Source organism: Hippocampus comes, unplaced genomic scaffold (genome assembly GCF_001891065.2).
Source record: "Hippocampus comes isolate QL1 unplaced genomic scaffold, H_comes_QL1_v1.1 scaffold110, whole genome shotgun sequence".
Taxonomy (NCBI): Eukaryota; Metazoa; Chordata; class Actinopteri; order Syngnathiformes; family Syngnathidae; genus Hippocampus; species Hippocampus comes.
In genome coordinates, this window is record NW_017805498.1 from 226,678 (window position 1) to 248,616 (window position 21,939).

General features: G+C 40.6%; 2 protein-coding genes across 4 annotated transcripts in view; one reads left to right on the forward strand and one right to left on the reverse strand.

The window, feature by feature from the left end:
- Window positions 1-17,411, reverse strand: part of kdm6a (lysine (K)-specific demethylase 6A) — a 53,338-nt gene extending 35,927 nt beyond the window's left edge. The window contains exons 1-6 of the mRNA XM_019876886.1: window positions 16,672-17,411; window positions 16,452-16,515; window positions 7,122-7,230; window positions 6,982-7,031; window positions 6,522-6,580; window positions 1,075-1,195 (exon numbers count right to left, since the gene is read on the reverse strand). Of these exons, the coding sequence (XP_019732445.1) occupies window positions 1,075-1,195; window positions 6,522-6,580; window positions 6,982-7,031; window positions 7,122-7,230; window positions 16,452-16,515; window positions 16,672-16,853 (585 nt within the window). The 5' untranslated portion in view covers window positions 16,854-17,411. The remainder of the gene's footprint in view (window positions 1-1,074; window positions 1,196-6,521; window positions 6,581-6,981; window positions 7,032-7,121; window positions 7,231-16,451; window positions 16,516-16,671) is intronic.
- fundc1 (FUN14 domain containing 1) lies at window positions 16,444-21,638 on the forward strand. Of its 3 annotated transcripts, none has more exons than XM_019876885.1 (6): window positions 16,444-16,459; window positions 17,900-17,961; window positions 18,417-18,570; window positions 19,174-19,249; window positions 20,112-20,240; window positions 21,108-21,638. In XM_019876885.1, the coding sequence occupies exons 2-6, from the start codon at window positions 17,943-17,945 to the stop codon at window positions 21,183-21,185; spliced, it is 456 nt and encodes a 151-aa protein (XP_019732444.1). In that variant the 5' UTR covers window positions 16,444-16,459; window positions 17,900-17,942; the 3' UTR covers window positions 21,186-21,638. The 3 variants fall into 3 exon arrangements, with proteins under 3 accessions (XP_019732444.1, XP_019732443.1, XP_019732442.1); XM_019876884.1 differs by lacking the exon at window positions 16,444-16,459 and adding an exon at window positions 16,798-16,854; XM_019876883.1 differs by lacking the exon at window positions 16,444-16,459 and having other exon boundaries at window positions 17,543-17,961.
- Window positions 21,639-21,939: the final 301 nt, after the last annotated feature.

The following is a 21,939-nucleotide window of genomic DNA, read 5'->3' on the forward strand; positions in this document are numbered from 1 at the left end:
TTCCATACTGGCAGGTAGCAGCAGCAGCTAGCTAATTGCCTTGTGCTTCAGGACAGGCAAAGTTTCTGGCGCGAGGCAATACAGCGAAAGCTATCTTTCATTTGGATTTACTTTTACCGGAGATGCAACGGCACCAATGACTCCGTTGTGCTTGGTCTGTGGCGAAAAGCTCTCCAACAGCGCTACGGTCCCAAGAAAGCTTAAACTTGATCTCCAAACAAAACACCCTTCACTTCAAAACAAAAATGTGGAGTATTTTGTTCGCCTGCGTGAACACACAGAGAAGCAAGCAACATTCATGAGCCCGCTAAGCAAGTTAACATGTCGCTGAACTTGTGGCTAAATTAAAAAGAAAAAAAAAATCCCAGTGGCAATGTAAAAGAGACATTCTGACCCAAAGCAGCTAAAGAAATAGCCTGACTGCTGTAAAAACTAACAACAGAGAAAGACTGAGAGCTGTGGAGGAAGAGCTTCGTGTGTCTTTCATCAATTGCTGCCAGGATATCAGATCTATGTTCATCCAAACCATTTATCACACTGAGTGAGAATAAATATGAAAGATTATAAAAAAATTGATTGATGTTTATTTGATTCCTATCCAAGGTGTTATAACTTTATTCTTCAATGTTAAAAAACACTTATAATAACAATATAACACTTTCATTGTTACAATAAGCTTTTTTTCCCATTTTCAGCGAGTGGTGTGCCGCGGGATTTTTTTCAATGAAAGAAATGTGCCTTGGTTCGAAAAAGATTGAAAAACACTGATCGAGACAGTGATTGTCTGGACATCTCGCTAATCAGTTGTCAGAGGAAGATCACAGGGAGGGCTTCCCTCAGATAGACGAGACAGATGATCAAATTGGTCTCTGCTTATCTGGGAGGTGACAAGGCTGGACAAAGGCCTCTGTTACTGCACACCAGGCCTATGCATTTTTATGATACAAGCAGACATGCAGATTGCATAAACCAAAGACAAAAAGCATTTCTTCAGTGCAACAATTCTCAATTGTTGCAGGTTATATGCAGGAAGGATAGCACAAATTAGGTATAGATGTAATAGAGTGGCTGTACCTTTAAGCTGGACTCGTGGTCTGTGTTGACTTTAAACATGAGTCCCAGTCGCAGGTGAATCTCTTTAGCTCGGGAGAAACTGGGATCAATGTAGAGCACCTCCTGAAATGCCTTGATTGCCCTGCAAAAGGTGATGCATGTTGATTATCAACTGGTAAATATGTTGCAGGATCACCGAAGAGATATGCAAACAATATGCTTCGCATTCGAGATGCAACAATTGATCGATGATTGGGTAACTAATTCATTATCAAAATAATCGAAAAGTATAAGACAATTAAGTATTGTCAGCTCAGAGATAGTGTTTAACTTCAAACGTCCAAATCTTTGGAATGTCAGTATTCTTGGATTTCTGCAGCGCTCCATGAAAGCAGACTTTTTATCTTTTTACATTAAAAAATTAATAAATAAGTCTGCTAAGCCAAGCAAAATTAGGATAAATTAGAATACTAACAGAGCTGACAACCTATAGAAATTCACTCTCAGAATATTTTACCTTAAATACTAATCTTGCTAAAATCAACGCACTGGAATTGCACATCTTAATATTTGTACTTCAAAGACGCATTCACCAAATTGTATTAAGATATCCATTATTTGTCCCACAGTGGGGAAATTTACAGTCCACAGCAGCAAGATAATGGGGAGAAAGAAGAAAGAAGAAAAGAAAACACACCGTTCAATTAAGTGCAATATAAATACAGATATGGATAAGGTCGCAGTGCTATTTACAATTGTCTTCCACATCATTTTATTTTATTTTTTATTCAGCAGCCTGACAGCAGTCGGTAGGAACGAGCGGCGGTATCTCTCCTTGCAGCGCGGGTGTAACAGTCTCTGGCTGAAGGAGCTACCTAGTGCTGTCAGGGCGGGCTGGAGGGGGTGGGAGGGACTGTCCATCATAGCTTTTAGCTTAGTTAGCATCCTCCTGTTGCCCACCTCCTCCAGAGTGTCTAGGGAGCAGCCCAGGACAGAACTGGCCTTCCTGACCAGTCTACTTAGCGCTGACATTTCAACAATGCACATACACATAGATGCAGGTTTTTTTTTTTTTTTTTGTTTTCTAGTTTTTTTTTGTAATGCTGTTTAGCTCCTTCGGGGTTGCTAATTACTGTATTTGAGATCTCAAAATCCCATACTTTTTCTTGACTAATATCCAGACTTCTCATGGGGGAAAAAAATTGACATTTCAATTGCCATAAAGTTGCTATTTATTTATTCTGTCAAAAACATAAATTAATGTAATTTTGTAATATAATGAAAGAACATATACTTTTTAAGATTTGTGTTAAGAATCTTTTCTCACGTGGTATGTACACAGGAAATGAGTAAGGTTTAGCGTAGACACATACAGTTAGATGTGCGCGACTGAAAGTGTGGACCATTACATCAGTCGGAAAGACAGCGACGCAGCCGAAGGTGCGCAGAGGTTTTTGTGGTGATACTTTTGTACAAGCTGTCGGAGATTGGACCGTGATCTTTTCCTTCTTTGGAAATGTGCAGCCAGAGAATGATTTGTGTTCATTGTACATTTACATAAACCTATTATGTACGTCAGTTTGTTTTTACTTTGTTTTGCGGTATTGTAGTTATAACAGTTCGATGGTGAAATTGATGACGTCTGTAAAGACAGAGCCATAAAATTCATCAGTGACAAAAGACCAATGGAGTTGTGGTATATATCCCAGAAAGGAGCGACAGAAATAATTTGGGGCACGAGTAAAGAGATGTATATCATTCTCGAATATTATATTAGAGTTATATGCCATAAACTCAGCAAATAATTTCTAGAAGATTAAGGATAGGTAATATTTGGATAATATTTGAAATAATCTATTCATAGACATATTGATGTGGCGCTCCTACGGGAATGTACTTCATCGGCAAAGATGTTTTTACCGTAAGTCGAAATTGTTTTTTTTCCCCATGACCGTCGTGCAATGACAGAGGAATACTGCAATTCAAATGTAATCTATTGTTATTTTGTTAGTTTGGCTATTGTGTATAATTTAGAACATGTTATTTTGATAATTGTCAGAAAAATACTGTTGATGGTCATCTGTAATTTTGATTAAAATAAAATTCTGATTATTATAGAACAATGTTGTTGATTAACAAATGTATTTAGTGTCAATTGCAAATACTACACATGCCGAATGATTTTGAACACAGTTTAGGCATTAAGACCTCATGATGTCAGCAGTGTCTGTCTGGATAAGTGGCTGGATTTAAGGTCCAAATCCCTAAGGTGAGAGGCTTATAACAATGCCATGACATGCTGATGTATATGAAAAGTGGGAGATTGATCAACAAGTCGGCAGCCATTTTACACACTGAAGACTAATTTACAAAGAGATCCGGCATTTATCTTCCTGTACTAAGTATGCATATTTTTGCTATTTACGGGCTGGCCCAGTCCCTGTACCTCGCGAATCATGGCTGATTGGCTGTTCTCTGAGTCCTGAGCAACTGTGAAGTCATTTTCAGTCAACAGCAAGTGGCAAAATGGCCGCAGCGTCAGAAAAAAGGTGAACCATGATTGGTTGGTACCTGAGTCCTGAGTAACTGTGATGTCATTTTCAGTCAATAGCAAGTAGCAAAATGGCCGTCACCTGAGATGGCTAAAAATGGGTGCATTTTGCTGCTCAATTAATATTCCACAGATGCAATACAAATCAGTAAATAGTGTTGAGACAAGTGGAGGCGCATAAAAAATAGTACTGTAAAGAAAATGTTGGGGTTGACTTCCTCTATAGAATGTGCACTGCAAATTACTCGTCGTATTTGTACCATCACAGTTTGTGCAAGTCAATTTCACTCCAGTGGTTGATAGTTTCATCATTTTCTCATCCTCTCGGATTTTAAACAGGCTGAGACCTTCTTTTGTTGCTGCACCCAGCCACAATGCATATTTGTGTAAATGCTGAAAATTAATTCCGAATCAACAGAATGTGGACAAAGTAAACCACGAACCAAATAGCAAAATTCTGCCATTGTCCCTCCACTGCCATCTTCAGGCTCCTGTGTCAATCAAGCAGTCTCTATCTAATTTTTGGGCACTCTGAAATGGGCTGAAAGCCGTCACAAAAACAACAACCGTCCATAAATCACTTCTGCGTTTTTCACGGGGGTGAATTTTAAAGCTTACACCATTTTTATAGGGCATGCAACCTTTTAACATAAGTGCCAATGTCCAGCACAATCAAGGGTCCCTTTAAAATCACCCAATCTAACTTTTGTCATAGCAATGGTCCTTAAGGTTAAAAAAAAAAGAAAGATCTGTATTTCTGGCATATTTCTTCTATTATCCTCACACTAACAAAACACACACTAAAGGAGAAACGTACTGCAGCTTACAAATAAACCTCCTTGCATTAGTCGCTGTAACAACATCAACGGCATGTTAGCTTGAAACCCTTCTGAGGCAACTCGCGCACACAAACACACACACACACACACACACACACACACACACACACACACACACACACACACACACACACTTTGAACTCATTGCTCCCATTCCCTCCACCTCCTCTTCACTGACCCTCCCTCTCTTCCATCGCTTTGCTCCGCTATCGCCCTCTCCTCCCACGCTGGCAGAGCCTGAAGAGAATGCTTGGGAAAGCTCAGTGGTGTCACCAAGTGCGAGACAAGACTGCAGCTAAAAGAGGAACGAGGGTTATGGTCACATTGCAAGATGCAGCTACAGCTTTCTGATATTTGTCAGTAATTCATTGTATGGGATGAATTGCACAATTGCAAGAAGAAGACCGCTTATCTCCAGAACTGTGAAATTCAACTCTCACATTCACACAATCCAAACATTCAAATAGTAACGTTGTCGCCATTGCTCCTGTTACCATCCTAGCAATTACTGCAATAACATGCCGTCGCCTCAACTTGGTCTTCACAGAACAGTGAGACACAACAATAGCCCCTTTTACATGGCCTTTACAAGGACACACAATGATGTAGTGGGGTGGAGGCGGCAAGCATTCCACTAATATTCTACCATCAGATGAAGTATTACAGCTGTAAGAGAGCTGGGATGGTACCCATATCCATGGTAAATTCATGGAATGGCAGGAAAAGGCTGGGAAGATTCAACATCACTCATTGCTCTCGCCACGTGTCGCTGTCTGAAAAATAGGGATGGCCCCAATGTTTTTTTTTTTTTTTTTTGGCACATGAGCCTGAGTAAGTCACTTGAGTATCTACTGATCGAGTCCCGATCAGATGCCACGACAATGCATTAAAGGAGAAATAAACCCAAAATATCAAAACCCTGTTATATTTTAAAAGTGCAGGTATTCTTTACCTGATGTTTTCAATTGTAATCTAATAAGTATTTATTCTAAAAACGTATACATGTAGGACATTGCATCTACTCATAGAGGCTGACATGTTTCGGTCTTCACTCTCACGAGTGTGCAAATTCGTGAAACGTGACGCGAATGAGCCAGTCCCTGTTCATTTTATTTTCAAAGGAAACCAGAGAACCAGTAAATATTCATCAAATATCCACATGCTGTCTTCAGTTGTAATGGAAGTAGACCAAGCCTTTCCTTTAAATAAGCAGCGTGTCGGCACAACAGTCAGTCAGTCAGTCAAGCGGACCCCTCATCAAAGTCACACAACAGTATTCACAGATTTTGCAACTCAAGTGAATACACAAGGCAACCCGAATTATTGGGCGCTTCGTCCATTTTGGAGAAAATGTAAGACTTAAGTGAGCCTTTTGGTCGTGAAAATATGGTACCATACATTTCCATCACATACTGACTGCTCCAACATTAACATAACACAATCCTGAGATCATGTTCAATCACTAATTTCCATTCATCCATTATCCCACCGCTTATCCTTACCACACAAAAAATATTGCAAATTAATCACTCTGTCATTGATTAAAATTACTTAATTAATAGTAATACATTCCCTGCTCACCTGCGTTAACAGCTAGTGGCTAGCAGCTGACGGGACTACTTTTCAAAGGCGGTTTAATCAGAGAAAATGAATCTGCCCTCTAACCGTTGACGAGACACAGTCCCAGTAGGTTTCCAGCCAATAAAAAGTGCTTTTTTTTCCCTTGTTTTCCCAAATCATTGAAATTACGGCCCGAAACCGAAAATGTACTGTAATTTGGAGTAATTTTCCTCAGAAGATTTTCGGGCTCATTAGGCCATCATTAATGCCGAACCCTGCCAACATGTTATCCATAACTTTGACACGGCCATGAGTGTGAACATGCTAATTTCTTTGTGGCAAGCAATTTATTTCATCGCGTTGAAACTGGCTAACGCATTGCTTTAAAAGATGCTGATTGGCCCGACCAGAAATATTCATATGGCAAGATTTATTTGCAGGATGACACTGCCGCACTGGCGAAAATCCACTTGTTTACAGGTTCATATAGAAAAAGAAAAAAATTGGTTCGTACTTACCACTGAAATGCATTGTAATGGAAGTAGACCAAGCCGAGCCCATATAAAAAGGAAGCATTCTGGGGGAAATACAAACAAAACTTTTTAATTGAAATTAGTGCCATTTGGTTTCACTTGAAACAAAAAGCATAAATGTGAACATTCGTGGCGACAGAAATAATTGAGCCACACCAGGGTTCTAGATGTCCGGGACAAGGACTGATTTACAGTTGTGAGATTGGACACGCCACGCAAGAGATTAAAAAAAATCAATGCCGTGTCGAATATTTTTCACGACCAAGAAGTAGGAGCTGATCTCAACTGCCCGAAGGATTGATCTCTCAAACCTTCACCATCCCTGGCCCAGGTGGCAGCTTGTGCAGCGTTATGTCCATAATGCAAGCGGAATCCGCGTTCATGAAAAAAAATAAATAAATAATGGCACATTGCCTTGAGCTCGTCAGTTGTTCTGGACACTCACCTTCCAATAGTCCGGCTGTAAACTGAAGTACCGCTGGTATGCAGATAATGCTGAGGAAAAAAAAAAAGACACAGATGCAACTTCACAATGGTCAATGGAAAGAAAAGCAGGTTGTCCAAGACATTACACAAACAACAAACCTTTTGGATAGTCCTCCAACAGGAGGTGGAAATGGCCAAGTTGACAAAAAATATCAGGATCTACTTTCCCTTCTGCTTTCAGGATGAGGTTGTTATAGCAGCTAACAGCCTGGATAGGAGAAAAAGCATTTTTCGTGTTAGTGGACCGAACGACAATTGTGACCAAGAAATTAGAGTGACGGTCATAATAGTGACCCAATTTCAACTACGTATGTCAGCAAACTGTGCACCACGTCTCACCACTATTCTACCATAATACAATGGTGCCTTGAGATACAGTGCCGTGAAAAAGTATTTGCCCCCTCTTGTTTTGTTGTTTTGCATATCTATCAAACACAAGGCTCTCACATCATCAAACCAATTTTAATATCATTCAGAAACAATCCAAGGAAATACAAAATGCAGTTTTCAAATGACAATTCAATTTATTACAGCACACAAAAAAATTTAACCTTTCTAACCCTAAAATCTGCGATTGGCTGGCAACCGGTTCAGGGTGTCCCCCGCCTACTGCCCGAAGAAAGATGGGATAGGCTCCAGCACCCCCCGCGACCCTTGTGAGGATGAAGCGGTTCGGAAAATGAATGAATGAATGAATGAATAACCCTAAACTTTAATTGTCCCTCTTGTTAAATCTGAAAGTCACTGTGACTAACAAATTTGGGAAAGGTGAGTTCAATTTCACAAGCCACACCCAAACCTGATGACCACCATACTTGTTGAATCAAGAAATCACGTAGATTAAATCTGTCCGAGAACGTAAAGTAGGCTACAAGATCACAATAACCAATGCATCATACCACAATTCAAAGAAATTCAAGAAAAAATGAGAAAAAAAGTGACTGAAATCCATCAGTCTGGAAAAGGTTACAAAGCCATTTCCAAGGCTTTGGGACTCCAGCCAACCATCGTCACAGCCATTATCAAAAAACGGAGAAAAATGGAAATAGCTGCAAACCTTGCCAGGAGTGGACGACCAACTAAAATTACTCCAATACCCCTTTCCCACTGAAATTAGCGGGTAGTAGTGATCCGTGGCGACACGCAACCAATTGGCATATTGTCCCTTTCCCATTGACCAACAGAAGGCGATTCTTACCCGTGTTTTTGCGGCAGTGGGAAAGGGGTACAAGAGTGCGACACCCACTCATCCAGGAGGTCACAAAAGAACCTACAACATCTAAAGACCTGCAGGCCTCAGTTAAAGTGAGTGTCCATGACTCTACCATCAGAAAGACATTCGCCAAAAATGGTATCCATGAGAGAGTTCCCAGGTGAAAACCCCTGCTGTCAGCAAAGAACACAAAGGCTTGCCTCACATTTGCCAAACATTTTGATGGTCCACAAGACTTTTGGAGAAATGTTCTGTGGACTGACGAGACAAAAATTGAACTTTTTGGACGGTGTACGGCCCGTTACTCCTGGCATAAAGATGGGACAGCATTTGATAAAAAGAACATTATGCCAACAGTGAGGCATGGTGGTGGCAGTGTGATCACTCATCTTCCTTGTTGATGTACTTTTAATTTTCTAGGCCACTACTCCCATCTGACGTACGGGACGTGAAAAAATCATTTCTTGTTTAGCGGTGTGTTTAGCATTATTTTGCAGCAATTTCTCTCCATACTTTTATTAAACGGGCTGCTATTTTGTTATTCAATGTTGGATACACTCCACTTTAACACGGGTCCAGCGAGACCTCTGTGAAGTCACCCAATGACTTAAATCCGTTCTTTCACGATAAGTTAACTTAGTAATTAGGATGGCTTCTGCATCTTTCCTCTGTTAATTACTGCTAGTAATCCTTTCATGAGAATGATACTTGTCAGAAATGTATCTTAGTTGCCGCCATGAAGTCTGTCTCCTACCTGGTGGCAGTTGTGTGACATCAGAATGTAAGTGAAAGCTTTTGCTTATCGAATCAAGTGCCGTCTGTCGCTCTTACAGCTTGCACTTTGCTGAAAGTGCTAAGGCGTGTCAAAGGACGATAGACACGATATGATTTCTTGTTTCAGGTTTGACAATTTTCTATCATCTGTCCCGAAGTCAGGAATGAAATCAGGCACCAGCCAGAATGTGCATCCTTTTCAGATCAGGCATCATGGTCTGAAAGGCAGGTTTGCATCATATTACATATTTTGGGGGAAATGAGTCATGACTTTTGGACTCTGTTACACCAGTTAGCCATGACACCGCATCACCCACAATGCTTCTGTTTACTTGATGGATAAACTGGATTACCACAAGTGCACATGTGCTTCACAGACATACAACTAGAGCACAGGTGTCAAACTCAAGATCTGGCCCACCACATCATTTTATGTGGCCCCCGAAGGCAAATCAAACTTTCATGATGCTTACTAAAATCTCTACCAAAATTTCAAATTCTCATTTGTAATAAATAAAGAGTGATACTGTAAGCATGTTCTTGTTACCAAAGCCCTCATTACAGTAACTTCAACAATCGATGAATAAACTGTTATTCTTGACTTCTTTATATGGTTTCAGCCAAAACGGCCCTCCAAAGGACACTAGAATTAAAATCTGGCCCGGGACAAAAATTAGTTTGACACCCCTGAACTAGAGGGTGAGGCGGACGACGAGGAAGTTTCGAGAGAAAAACAAATAAATAAATACATACATAAATAACTTCGACTATTAAATTAATTGGAGATGATTGTGATCATCGACAAAGACTTGGCTAGTCGACGTAGTCTTGGCAGCTCTACTTGAGTATCATCAACATTCATTAATAGCGTTATATTAGTCGTGTATTTGTGCCTTTGGATCTCTAGAAAATCAGCATCAGGGGTCACCAACATTTTTGAAACTGAAAGCTACTTATTGGGTACTGATCAATGCGAAAGGTTAAAGGTTTAATTCGCACTTCTGAAATAAGTTTGATGAACTACCGTTAATCGTGTGTTATCTTATTAATAATTCATGATATTCAATTATGTGAAGACACTGATCATGTTAATGATATCCCGCGACAATTTGGAACACACAAATATCAACAGGCAATACTTTATTTCTAGAAATCTCTGCCAGTGTTTACATTCTCAAACAATCACTTCAACACCATTCGAGAAAATGTCCCATCGCTGGTAAGCTATTTTTAGAACAGTCAAGCAGGCTACTCCTGGTCCTTGAGGGCTACCTGGTGCCCGCGGGCACCACGTTGGTGACCTCTGCGCCATAGCATATAAAACAATTTATTCGTAGTTGTGGCACTTATTTTTTTTTCAACATCATCCCTCCTCATTCTGCCTAGAGCCCTTGTTCAAATAAACCAGTCTGGGAAAACTAAAGCTGTGTTAACAAATGACTCACTGATACTTCTGAAGTCCCGTGCAGCGGCGCCGTATTACCTCCTACGTCATGCAGCAGAGGCTTGAACTTTTAAATTGACAGTAACCAGACCAACATTACTGTATTTCAGGCGCCTTTCAAGATCTACCTAATTTGCCGATATCAGATCGATACAAGTGACATTTTTTTCCCCAATGTCGGTCTAATATTTATCGTGCAATCCTATACGTGACTGTATTTATTTTTTTTACAACGCACATTTTCAGCCTGCAGTACTTTTCAGTGCACGTTATGAAGCCTTAACCAAGAGTCTCCTAGAAGCCTTTATTTTATTGAATTTGTATCTCCCATGTGTATCCAGCAGACTGACATAAAGCAGTTCTTTCAATAAAGAAAAAAACAAACAAAAAAAAAACCTGGAAGGTGATCAATGTACGATTGCACACACTTGCATGTTCAGCCAAACTGTACGTTTGTCTATCTGTACTCATTTGTGTGCGCACGCCATTCCCTATCGACATTTACTTTATCTTTTTATCATGCACAGAATAATGGCTAAGGTTTACATTTAATAAGCCACCCAAAACAAAGTATGTTGTTCAAAAATCAAATAAACCTGTAATTCTAGAAACAGATCTGTTTATGATTTTTGTTATAACAGTAATGTTATATTTGGTTAGGACAAATCAGAGTACAGTCAAAACTCGGTTTTCGAACGGCTCTGTTCTCGACCAAATCGTTTTCGACCAAAAATTTCGAGTTTTTTATGCCTCGGATGATGACCGAATCTCGGTTCTCGAACAAACTGAGTGCACTTGAATGCGTCACTGGACTCCTCTCACCTTCCTTACACGAGGAAGTGACGCTTCCTTGGGTAGACGAGGAAGTGACGCTTCCTCGTGTAGTGTTCCATTGTGAACAGATGTGTTCGAGAAAGATTTTTTTTTTTTTAAAGAGTGTGGTTTCGGTTTTCGAACAGCCTTCTGGAACGGATTATGGTCGAAAACCAAGGTATGACTGTACTTCTTTACTCCAGGTGTTCACACTACGGTTAACATTATACATTTAAAAAATGAGTAAGTCATAGGTATTCATCTTGAGAAACTGGAATTTATTGCTTTCACTTGTAAAAAAAAAAAACAACAAAAAAAAACCCAAAAAACAATTACATCCCTAATTATTAATATTGATGTTGTATTTTCTAAATTTTTGATTAATGTTCTTATTAATTGAATTAATAAATTCTATCGATGGTGTATAGTGGTGTATAATGACAGGCAGAAAACGTGTCTTCTCGTCTACTGGATGGCAAAAGGTACAATCAACCCGTGTATACAACTGTAGCCAACAGAAAAAGTCACGGCACCGTGCAAATATATCAGCTTCATGTTCAATTAAACACACATGGATTTCTAACCGAGTAACATGTGTGACTAAACTGAGTGAAGAGCAGTATTTCAGTATTCCTACTTTTTACTAGGGCTGCATAACATATCAAACAAAATATTGTGATTGTGATAATGGCCTGTGCAAGATATGCATATGGTAAAGACATGGAATTGAATACTGACTTTGACCAATAATTTGCAACCTGAAATGAGCATCATCATCCAATAGGAGAACAGTATCTAAGGGCATTATTAACACTGAATAACTTTAAAATTATACGTAGATACATTAAAAAAAATTCTCAGTTATGACAATTAACCAGCTATGATTACATTAAGCCTGCTTAATCTGCAGCACGAAAAAATGTCAGGGTCATTCCATATCAAATCACCCAGTGGGTTTAACCAAGCGGATGTATTTTAATGAAACTTGCTGTAGTTGTTGATAGTGATGGCACAACACTAAATCTCGAATTTCAGGTCAATCAGAGGAGGGGTTTAGGAGCTACAGCCAAATAATTTTGATTAAGAACACTTATAATCAGGAACTACTGGGCCAATTTTGACAATAAGAGTATTTTTGGAAAGGGTATTAATAAGGAGTCCCAATCTGTAATCATTTATAACATTGGTGCAAAACTTGACCCTTTGACCAATAATTTGACCTTGTAATCATGAAATGTCATTTCTCAATTGTTATCTGAAACATAAAGGTTGCATGTACATTTTATTGTTTAGCAGCAATAGGAGCCAAGATATCCATGCCCTCGGGTTTGCAATTAATAGTCCCAAAATATTAAACTTTCAATTAATATGATATGAATATTCAATGAATATGTATTTAAACTCCTTATTGCTTCTAAACAAAAAAAGAGATTATATTTTAAATGTGTGATGGTCACATGACCCACAAGGTCAAATTATTGGTCAAAAGGTCAATTTGTGCAGCAATTTTTTTTAAATGACTGCAAATTTGGATTTGTTGTTGAATTAACTTTCCAACAATACCCGTTTTGTGAAGACTGACCCAGTAGTTTCTGAGATCCCAGGGTTCAAGGAAAGGAGGCCACGACCCTTTATGCTGAATTAAATAGATATGTATGGAGGGAGGGATGGATGGAAGAAAGCGAGATGCTAATGCTAGCCTTCTGCCGGTGGTGAAACTCATTCCCATAGAAGTCAAAGCCTGTGCATGTGGATTGAATATTCGTTAAAGATTGAAGATTGGTTGATGACGCATGTTTTCACAAATATCGACTGATAATTACCGGCCACCGATCGATTGGAGCATCCCGAACACTCACCGCATTTTCTGGGCCATAAGCTGCTACTTTTTTCCCCCCACTCTGTGATGCGGTTTATTAATCAATTTTTATTGATGAGCTTCAGGCCACCAATAGATTTACCCATAGTCTTGTCACATCTGACCAATGAAATTACCGAACTTACCAAAGTGGACCAATGAAACCGCCCAAGTCTGGCCTTATCCTAAATATTCATCAGCCATCTGCGGTTAGAGTGAACATGCGGGTTGCCTGAAAAGCGGAGATCTGTGTGCTTAGCGGTACGCATCTGTGCAGAAGCGAATAAAGAGGATATAGTTCAGGGAAAATAAGCATCCCGAGTTGAGTTTTATGAGCATGGGGAATGAGTGCCATAAATACAGTCATCTCTGTTTGGTGATCGACTCCCACCATCACTGGCAAGTGACGAGAGGTTTGGCCATGGAGCGACATCTCCTGCGCCTCCCACACCCACAGGCTGAACTGCCATGGACTTATGTGCAATACTGCCTGATGAAGCTCGTCAGCAAACCGGCCTCGTGTGACAAAAAAAAAAAAAAAAAAACTAAAAATGGCCACTGTGTAAGTAGCTGCGGGGGCTGTTTTTGCGGGGTAGTGTCAAGAGGTGCTTAGGGCTGGACTATTATGGAAAAAAATAATAATCACAATTATTTTGATTGAGATTGAAATCACCGTTATTATTATCCATAATTATTGGCAACCGTAGTAAGAATGTTTTAAAATGTAGAAATGGTTCACCAGACACAGAATCAAGCTCCTTCCATGACCATCTTGGTCCTCAGACCTCAACCACCAGTGGAATGAGCTAAACAGGAGAGTGCAGACGAGAGGGGCCAAATCGCTGGATGATTTTGAAAGATTGTGCAAAGTGGAATGGGCCAAGACTTTTCTTTCTGTATTCTCCCATTTTGCTCCTCATTTTTTTATTTTGGTCCTGTATGATTTTTCGGGGGGAAAGGACCATCAGGGGTACAAATTATGATGGGTAATTAATGAGCTCCACAACATAAGAGTTTTTTTCGGGTTTTAATGAACGATCACTTGGTCTACGGTCACACTACAGCTCAATGTCAATTTTTTTGCACATGTGCAACACATATCTGATTTTGTCATGCAGGGTAAACAGTAAAATTACTATTTTTTCAAATCTGACTAGTGTCTCTTTCGTAAGTTGATATAAATCAAATGCATCTCAAGCAACTGCAGTATGAACGCGTAGCCGCACACATACGACCTATTCGTCATCAAAAGCCCAATATTTCAGGCGGGGAGGAGTGCTTGGAAGGGAGACCAATGATAATTGTCCATGAATCTGCAAAGTTGTTTTGAGAAACAATTGTCTGAATATTTGATGTGAATTTAATAGGACTTGAAACATGAAGCATAAAGTGGACATTTGTGGCGACATCAGTAATTCAACCATGACGCTTTATTTAATTCGCACGGCAATGACGTGATGTCACCTTTAGGGTGACGCCTCAAATACTACATGGGGGTTAAAATGCATATCAAGGCGTGTCGCCTCAGATCCCCAAATTAGATGTACCTCCTCCAGCCTTACGACACTAGTGATAGGTGACAAGACGAGCCCCTACACAAGGGACCATGTTCACTTCTGTAAACAATGTGCCATGTGATGTAGCACGTCACACGTGCTTTGTGCATCACATCATGAAAATGTTCCATTCACACTATAGGTCACATTTGTGTTTGCAATGTGAGCAACTTCATAAAAAGATAGGATTTAGCAACAACAAAAAAATCTGAATTGGGGGTCACACCCTGCAGTGTGCATGTAGCCTTGGTCAATTTTATGCTTTGCAAGCCAACATTTGAGTTATGACACCACTCAAGTGAATTGAGGGGAAACAATGAGAGCCATGGGGACGATGGCAGCCATAGTCGCCAATGGACTTGTCTGCACTTTCAGCCATTTTTTGCATGAGACAAAACGTCAAACACAAATACAAAATTAGAAAAATCACAAGGAGCAACGCAGACTCGAGCTCTTGACAGCCCTCACTAAGCCAAACATGCACACAGGAATTAAACACAGGAATACAAACAGTAATTAAACTTCATAAAACAAGTTTGCCTTTATATTATGTTCAACTGCTTTTTTATTATGTTCAACTGTTCAAGCAGAACAGGGGTTTTCCCTTTATTTAACACTGAAAACTGGAACAGATTAATGGCCTTTCCATTCATTCCAATAGAAGCACAGACATCACAATCGTGAATGCAGAATGGTATCAACACAATATTATCGAAGCTCACCCTCCAAACAGACGCCCACAAACCACATGTTGAAAGCAACATCGGGTCATGGCAGCCCAGCCTGGATTAACATTATAGTTTAGGGGACACAAAACTGCACCACGCCGTCCAAACTGCACGCCACTGATTCGTGCATTCATCGAGATTTTTTTCATGATAAACTTAATATCACGATCTCATCTTTTTATTCGCTCACGTGATTAGCCCTGCTAGCGAGGCTAGTTAGCTTGGAACGTTCGCCAAGTATTTTCATGCCATCACCTCCATCTTGCTTCATCACATACGACCTTTACTTTTGGGAATACGTTCAAAATTGCATGAGCTATATGTTTCTGTTCTGTTTATAATGTCGACTCAGCGCGTGTGTTAAGAAGGCATAAATGCGCTACACACCGGTAGCGGCTACACGCTAGCATTAGTTAGCTGACGCACCAACCAAAATGAGCTGAGAACTGTCAACTTTGCGTGTAACTTTTATTTGATTTTGTAATTTTCAGGCACATTTACATTTGAAGGGTTTTCATCATAATGGTTCTGCACTTTGCAGCCAAGTAGCAAGCGTTGAATGATTTCTAATCTAACAACAAGCGAATTGTTGGCTGTGGGTTTTACGTTTGCCGAACATGTTTGTCCCTCTTTTTTAAAACATGTGTCGCGAAAGAAACGTTATATCGCTTTGGATGCCATGATGAATGACATTTAAACGTGAAGATTCATATTGCGCCTCGTTCGCTAGTTCGGGATTGTGACACTATTAAACGTGGCGTCAATAAAACATATTCGGTCTTTTATAGTAATTGCGTTGTGTTGGAGTTGTGTGGGAATACACATAATGACGAATACATGCGTGGGGTGATCAAAATAGGCATTTAATAGTCAAAGTTGGACAAATTCACGACTGTGCACGTCGATGCTAACAACATTAGCTGCGTTAGCAACGAGTGGTGTTGAGAGGTCGCTGCCACTTTATCTCGGGAGGGGATGTGCACTACTAACGAGAGGAAATAATGAAAAAGAGGCGACCGTGATGTTACACTGTGGTGGCATACCTTTAACAGTAAGGCCTTCGTTCTGGCGCCATCTTCTTGAAGCCTATGAAATCCAAACAGTGAACTGCAAGTAGAGGACACACAACACAGGCGGTTCCGTATTACTTGAGGGGGCATTCGTGTTGTGTTGTTACAAACTGCGTAAAACACATGCACAAGGAACGAAGCGGGTATTTTCCACAACAACAACAAAAAATGTAAACACCACACTAGTTCCAACCTGTCAATTGCGAGCAGGCTCTCTTTCTCTGGTGTCGTAAGCGTCGGAAAGTCCTCCTCGGTTTCACTCGCTTTTGCCGACGCCATTTTCTCCTCGTCATTAGCGGCGGCGCTCAGACTCCGCGCAGCAGCCGAAGAGGAGGCGACGGCGGCAGCGACGAGCGACACTCCGCACGATTTCATGGTGGGCAAGTTGAAACAGCAACGGGGTCTGAGCCCGGCTGACGAGACGACACGAGCAACGGAAGAGTTGCACACCTTGTTCGCAGCAACTCGCGCGGGGCGTAGCGTGTTTTTCTTTCCAAATCCTCAAGGAAACGAACCCTTCAAGTTAGCTTCCACCCGCTTCATTTTAACAGCGTGATCCCCGGCGCCGATGTGTGCATAGTGTGGATGCAATGTTGGCTTTTTTACGACAGGGTGTAATTTGATAATATCGTAAACTTCCCCAACCATCGGCTCAAAGTTGTTGTAATTGTGTCACACTGGCAAACGCACGCCGCCGCTGTCGGCACGCCCTCTGGGCGCCTCGTCCAATCAGATGCGGGCATGTGCCGTCACGTGACTGTCCCTGCTTGACGTTTGGCGAGCACGCGGACGAACACGCGCTTTTTGGCAAGAAAAAGGTCCGTCCCTCGATACCCCAAACACCCGCGATTGGTTCCGCCCTCTGTATTGTTATTACGTAATCCTATATTCGGGTGTGTAATTGGTCAGATTAGCTGTCATCAAAAGGGGCGAGAAAAGGGGAAGTTGAGTTCCGATTTAGCAACCACTTTGTAGTTTTTGCGATTGGTGGATAGATAAACGGTGACGTAATGAGCCCCGCTATCAGAATGGTCCAAAATACCAATCTGCATTTTGTGTTAACGTTTTACTTGTCTTTACACTATGAATAAATGTTGCATTTCAATTACGTGGAGTGAATCACACAAACTGTCACAAAACAACGCACAAGGCCTACATTAACCACAATTCACCTGGGTGTTATGTGACGTAATATGTGACTCCTTCCCTGAAATTCGGACTTGTGGTTGTGAATTTTGGGAAATTTTTGCTCTTTTCTTTTATAACATAGTAGTTATAAGTAATAGCTATAGACTAACAACATGCATTCACTAGACTATCATTTGATGTTGTTATTCCTTAAAGCTCAGCGAGTCTGTTCAAAGTTAATATATTTGGGAAATAAGCAGTCCCGCTTCGCCCCCTTACTTTGAATGTCAAAGTAGTCCAAGTGACCACGGACGTGAAGGCATCTCAGAATCCAAAATGGCGAAGCACAACAAGGGTAAGCAACCCGTCAAGCTAATTTCCGTCTTTTAGCACATACACATGAACATGAAACATCGTTGGGTGAAAAAGTTTATAAGTATATGATTGACTTGGTCATCTGATTTTACATCCTGTCAAAATCCACACATTCTCTTTGGAGTACGATTACGCCATGTTGGCTAACTTCTGAGCCGTACGTCGTAAGGATGATAACCCATTGTTTTGTCACCATAACTTTTCATTTTCAGTTAAGAATGTTGTCAATTATGCATGAGTCTTTATTGAATCACGGTATTTGCATTCAAGGGGGAACGTCACCACCATGTGTTGTCAAGTAACGCCACAAATATTCAAGTTGAAACAACCTTTGCGACTGTTGTCGTGCAAGCGTTACTCTTAGACTGGTTCAAGCACGAAAGGCGGTTCCTGCGGTGCTGACTCATGTTTTGAACACGTTATTCATATTTGTAGATCTGGAAGAGGAGATCTATGACAAGGTCGTCGATCTGACAGAGTACGCCAAACGTCAGCGATGGTGGAACCGCCTGTTTGGCAAGACGTCCGGACCGTTAGCAGAAAAATACTCCGTGGCCACACAGATTGCCATAGGAGGAGTCAGCGGATGGTAATCAATACATTTATGTGATTATTTTATTTTTGAAAATATCATGTCATTGAATGTTTCATGTGGCTTTTTAGGTCAGCCCAGACCTTCAAATATTGACTGGCGGTACATAAACAAATACTTAAAGGGACTATCCAGCCATCCATTTTCTATACTGCTTCTCGTTTGGGCTGAAAAAGTCATGCTAACTTTGCTTATCTTGCAAACACGTGTTTTATTGTGAATTGTTTGGAGATGCATTTTACACTCAACACAACGGTTGTTCCCCTGTTGTGTCAAGGTCACATCTTAATTGGCTATTGTTTAGCTCCACCACACAGTCACAAAGTCCTTTGGTTGACCACATATACAAGTACAGTCATTGCCATTTTAAATACTGAATAGGTTTATCATTCATGATTGCCATCCCGTATATTTTACAAGCAAATGCGCTATGAAAAATCACTACTAGAAGGATAATTCCTCAGGATAATCTTTTCAGCATCCAATAATATCACCTTTGCTGACTTTGAGTGGAAAGCAATAATCAGGCTCAATTTCGTCCTGATTATTGGTCTGGTGTACCCTGCTTAACCTTATTAAATAGTCTGTGTTTCATGTCAGGTGTGCAGGCTATCTCTTCCAGAAAGTTGGTAAAGTTGCTGCCACTGCTGTGGGCGGAGGACTTCTTTTGTTACAGGTATTCATTCATTCCCCGTTCTAATTGAGCCTTTCATGGGAATAGTGTGTGTTGACCCAGTTCCCAAGTCAATATTGTTTTCCCTTTCAAATCAATCATTGTCTGTGTGAATGTATTTCGAGGTGTGAAAAATAGCCGTCGCGACGACTTCCTGTTTGTGACATGCTTATACGACCATGTAATTAAGAGCCTTTTATACCTTTAAATGCATCACTCTGACGAACAGGTGTGACCACTAAACTCACAGAATATAATTACAACACAATACCGTTTAATCGAGTTCCACACTATTCAAAATGTGACAATACGCTGGCAGCAAAAACGCCATTATGGTTGTTAGATGTTGAGTTTACGAGGTACCACGTAACTCTACTTAACAATATGCTTCCTCTACTTTCGAAAGTAGACTCAGAAGTGCAATGGTTGAACTTTAAAATACTGTGCTAACATGTTTAATGAACAACTTGGTTTATTCAGCGACAACCGAGTAGTTTAGGCATCGGGCATGGTGTCCTGTTGAATTGGTAACAACCGCACAGTGAAGTCAATGGATACATTTATTTTCATGCGAGTTGCACGTACACTTTTTGTTGTGAATTCTTGGGCATGATTAAGCAGGACTTGAAAGGCCCACAGTACAGCTGCAGGCGTTTTGTATTTTGCGAAGTGAACAGCTGATCGATCGGTTGTGGTGTCCACGGGATCCAAAAATATAACAACCATGTCTGATAGCCATTGTTTCACCATTCAGGGGGTAATTTTTAGGGATCAGCACGTTCAATTTTGGGCTCACTTGTCACACAGCTGTACTGTGTATTCTGAGATCCACCCACACGTGTTTTCTGACTTGTCTGTCCTCTAGATAGCAAACAACAGTGGCTACATCCAAGTAGATTGGAAGAGGGTTGAGAAGGATGTGAATAAAGCCAAGAAGCAGATCAAGAAGAACACCGACAAAGCAGGTCCAGAACTGAACACATTAGTTGAAAGGGTGAGTTCCTGAAACACACACACACACACACACACACACACACACACACACACACACACACAGAAAAAGTCACACATCAGTTTTATAATGTCTCATTCATTCATGTGGTCCACTTGCAAAACTGATGAAGCATGCTCACACCCAATCATACTCATACTCAAATTGAGGTTTCTATGATGTAATAGTGTTATGAGAGGATACTCCCCCCCCCCCCAACACACCTCAAATGGATGTTACCATTTTCTATTGAGGAGAAAAAAAAATGTCTGTCCCTGTTGGGATCTCATTACTTAAGGAGGAGTTAAACTCCCAACGAAGATTTGGGTAAAGCCTCGCTTCACTGAGCCCCCGCCAGTCTTTGACAAAGCCACGCCCCTCGCTGTCGTGCACGAGCAACTTTCTTCAACATGACCTTTCGTAAAGGATTGCGATTATGAAACTGCATAATTGTAATAAATAGACATAGGGAGTGCAGTCCAGCTTGAACAAAATAGCAGCGCTAGCAATATGATGTGAGCATTTGCACAGTAAACAAATCAACGTTATCCACGGCTGATATGTTGGTACCATCAGTCAGTCGTTACAGTGTTATTTTGACACGACATGTTAAAGTTTTATTTTGGGAGATGTACGCTCAATTAAAAACGAAAAAGGCTTGATACCTGTTGAATCAACTTTGTATATTGATGTAAAATGCGTGCGTGCGTGTGTCGCTCCCCGCTGTTTGAGGAAACTAACTGCAGTTATTTGATTAACATCGATGTTGGTCTACCTTAAGAAACAAGCTTGATCATCTATAGTTGATGATGATTCCTTTGTGTGGTGCTTTGGGTTTTACTAAAAAATTTTGATGCCTGTCACTCTCAGTCCACAGAGTTTGTGAAGAAAAACATTGTGGTCACGAGCGGCTTCGTCGGAGGCTTCCTGCTCGGCCTGGCATCCTAGGCTCGGACGGATGACTGAACACTCCCGAATTGTTGACGCGTCGGGAAAAGGGATAAGCTGTTGCTCGATGGATCATCAATCAGCTGACGGCGTGTTTCCTGTAGCTAGCTGTCTTTTCTGTATCGGCCGAACCCCTTTTCTCCTCTATATGTAAAGATACCCGACCTCCACTTGAGGAAGCACTATCATTATGGGTGAATACGCTCAGTTCATGTGCCAGGTCAAAACTTTGCACTTCTGTTACACCGGGGTGTACATCTTCATGTGAGCCAATATTAAAAAAATAAAATAAAAATAATCTGTGGGGCCTCACGTTGGACACTCCTGTAATACAAATAAAAGAGGGGGAAACCTATTATAATGTTGCAACATTTTATTTATTTCCCACCAACAAAAGGTTCTCATTGTGGCAGTGCATTGTGTCAATAAAAAGTTAATCATATTTGAAGTGAATTTTCATGCTGATTGGTGTAGAATTATTTTTGCCCTGCAGTTTCTTTTATATGCTTTTTAAATGAGCAATAAGTGAATCCAAATGGTATCTCATTATAGACTGCTCATTATAATGTTTGAACAAATAAAAGTACATTTGAACAAAGGTCGAATTGTTTGGTCTGTTGTGCGATTCATTGCAATTTAGATCAAACTTTGTATCCAAGCGTAAGTACATTTTGAAGATGAGTTTAGTTAACGTTTGTTCTGTTGATGTTGTATGGGAAATTGTAGTTTAGAGAAAACTTTGGATACAAATGTA

What these genes read in the sequence shown, in the direction of transcription:
- fundc1 (XM_019876885.1), top strand. An exon ending in ATAGGAGGAGTCAGCGGATG is followed by an intron (nt 18,571 to 19,173) that starts GTAATCAATACA and finishes GTTTCATGTCAG; the next exon opens with GTGTGCAGGCTATCTCTTCC. An exon ending in TGAACACATTAGTTGAAAGG is followed by an intron (nt 20,241 to 21,107) that starts GTGAGTTCCTGA and finishes TGTCACTCTCAG; the next exon opens with TCCACAGAGTTTGTGAAGAA.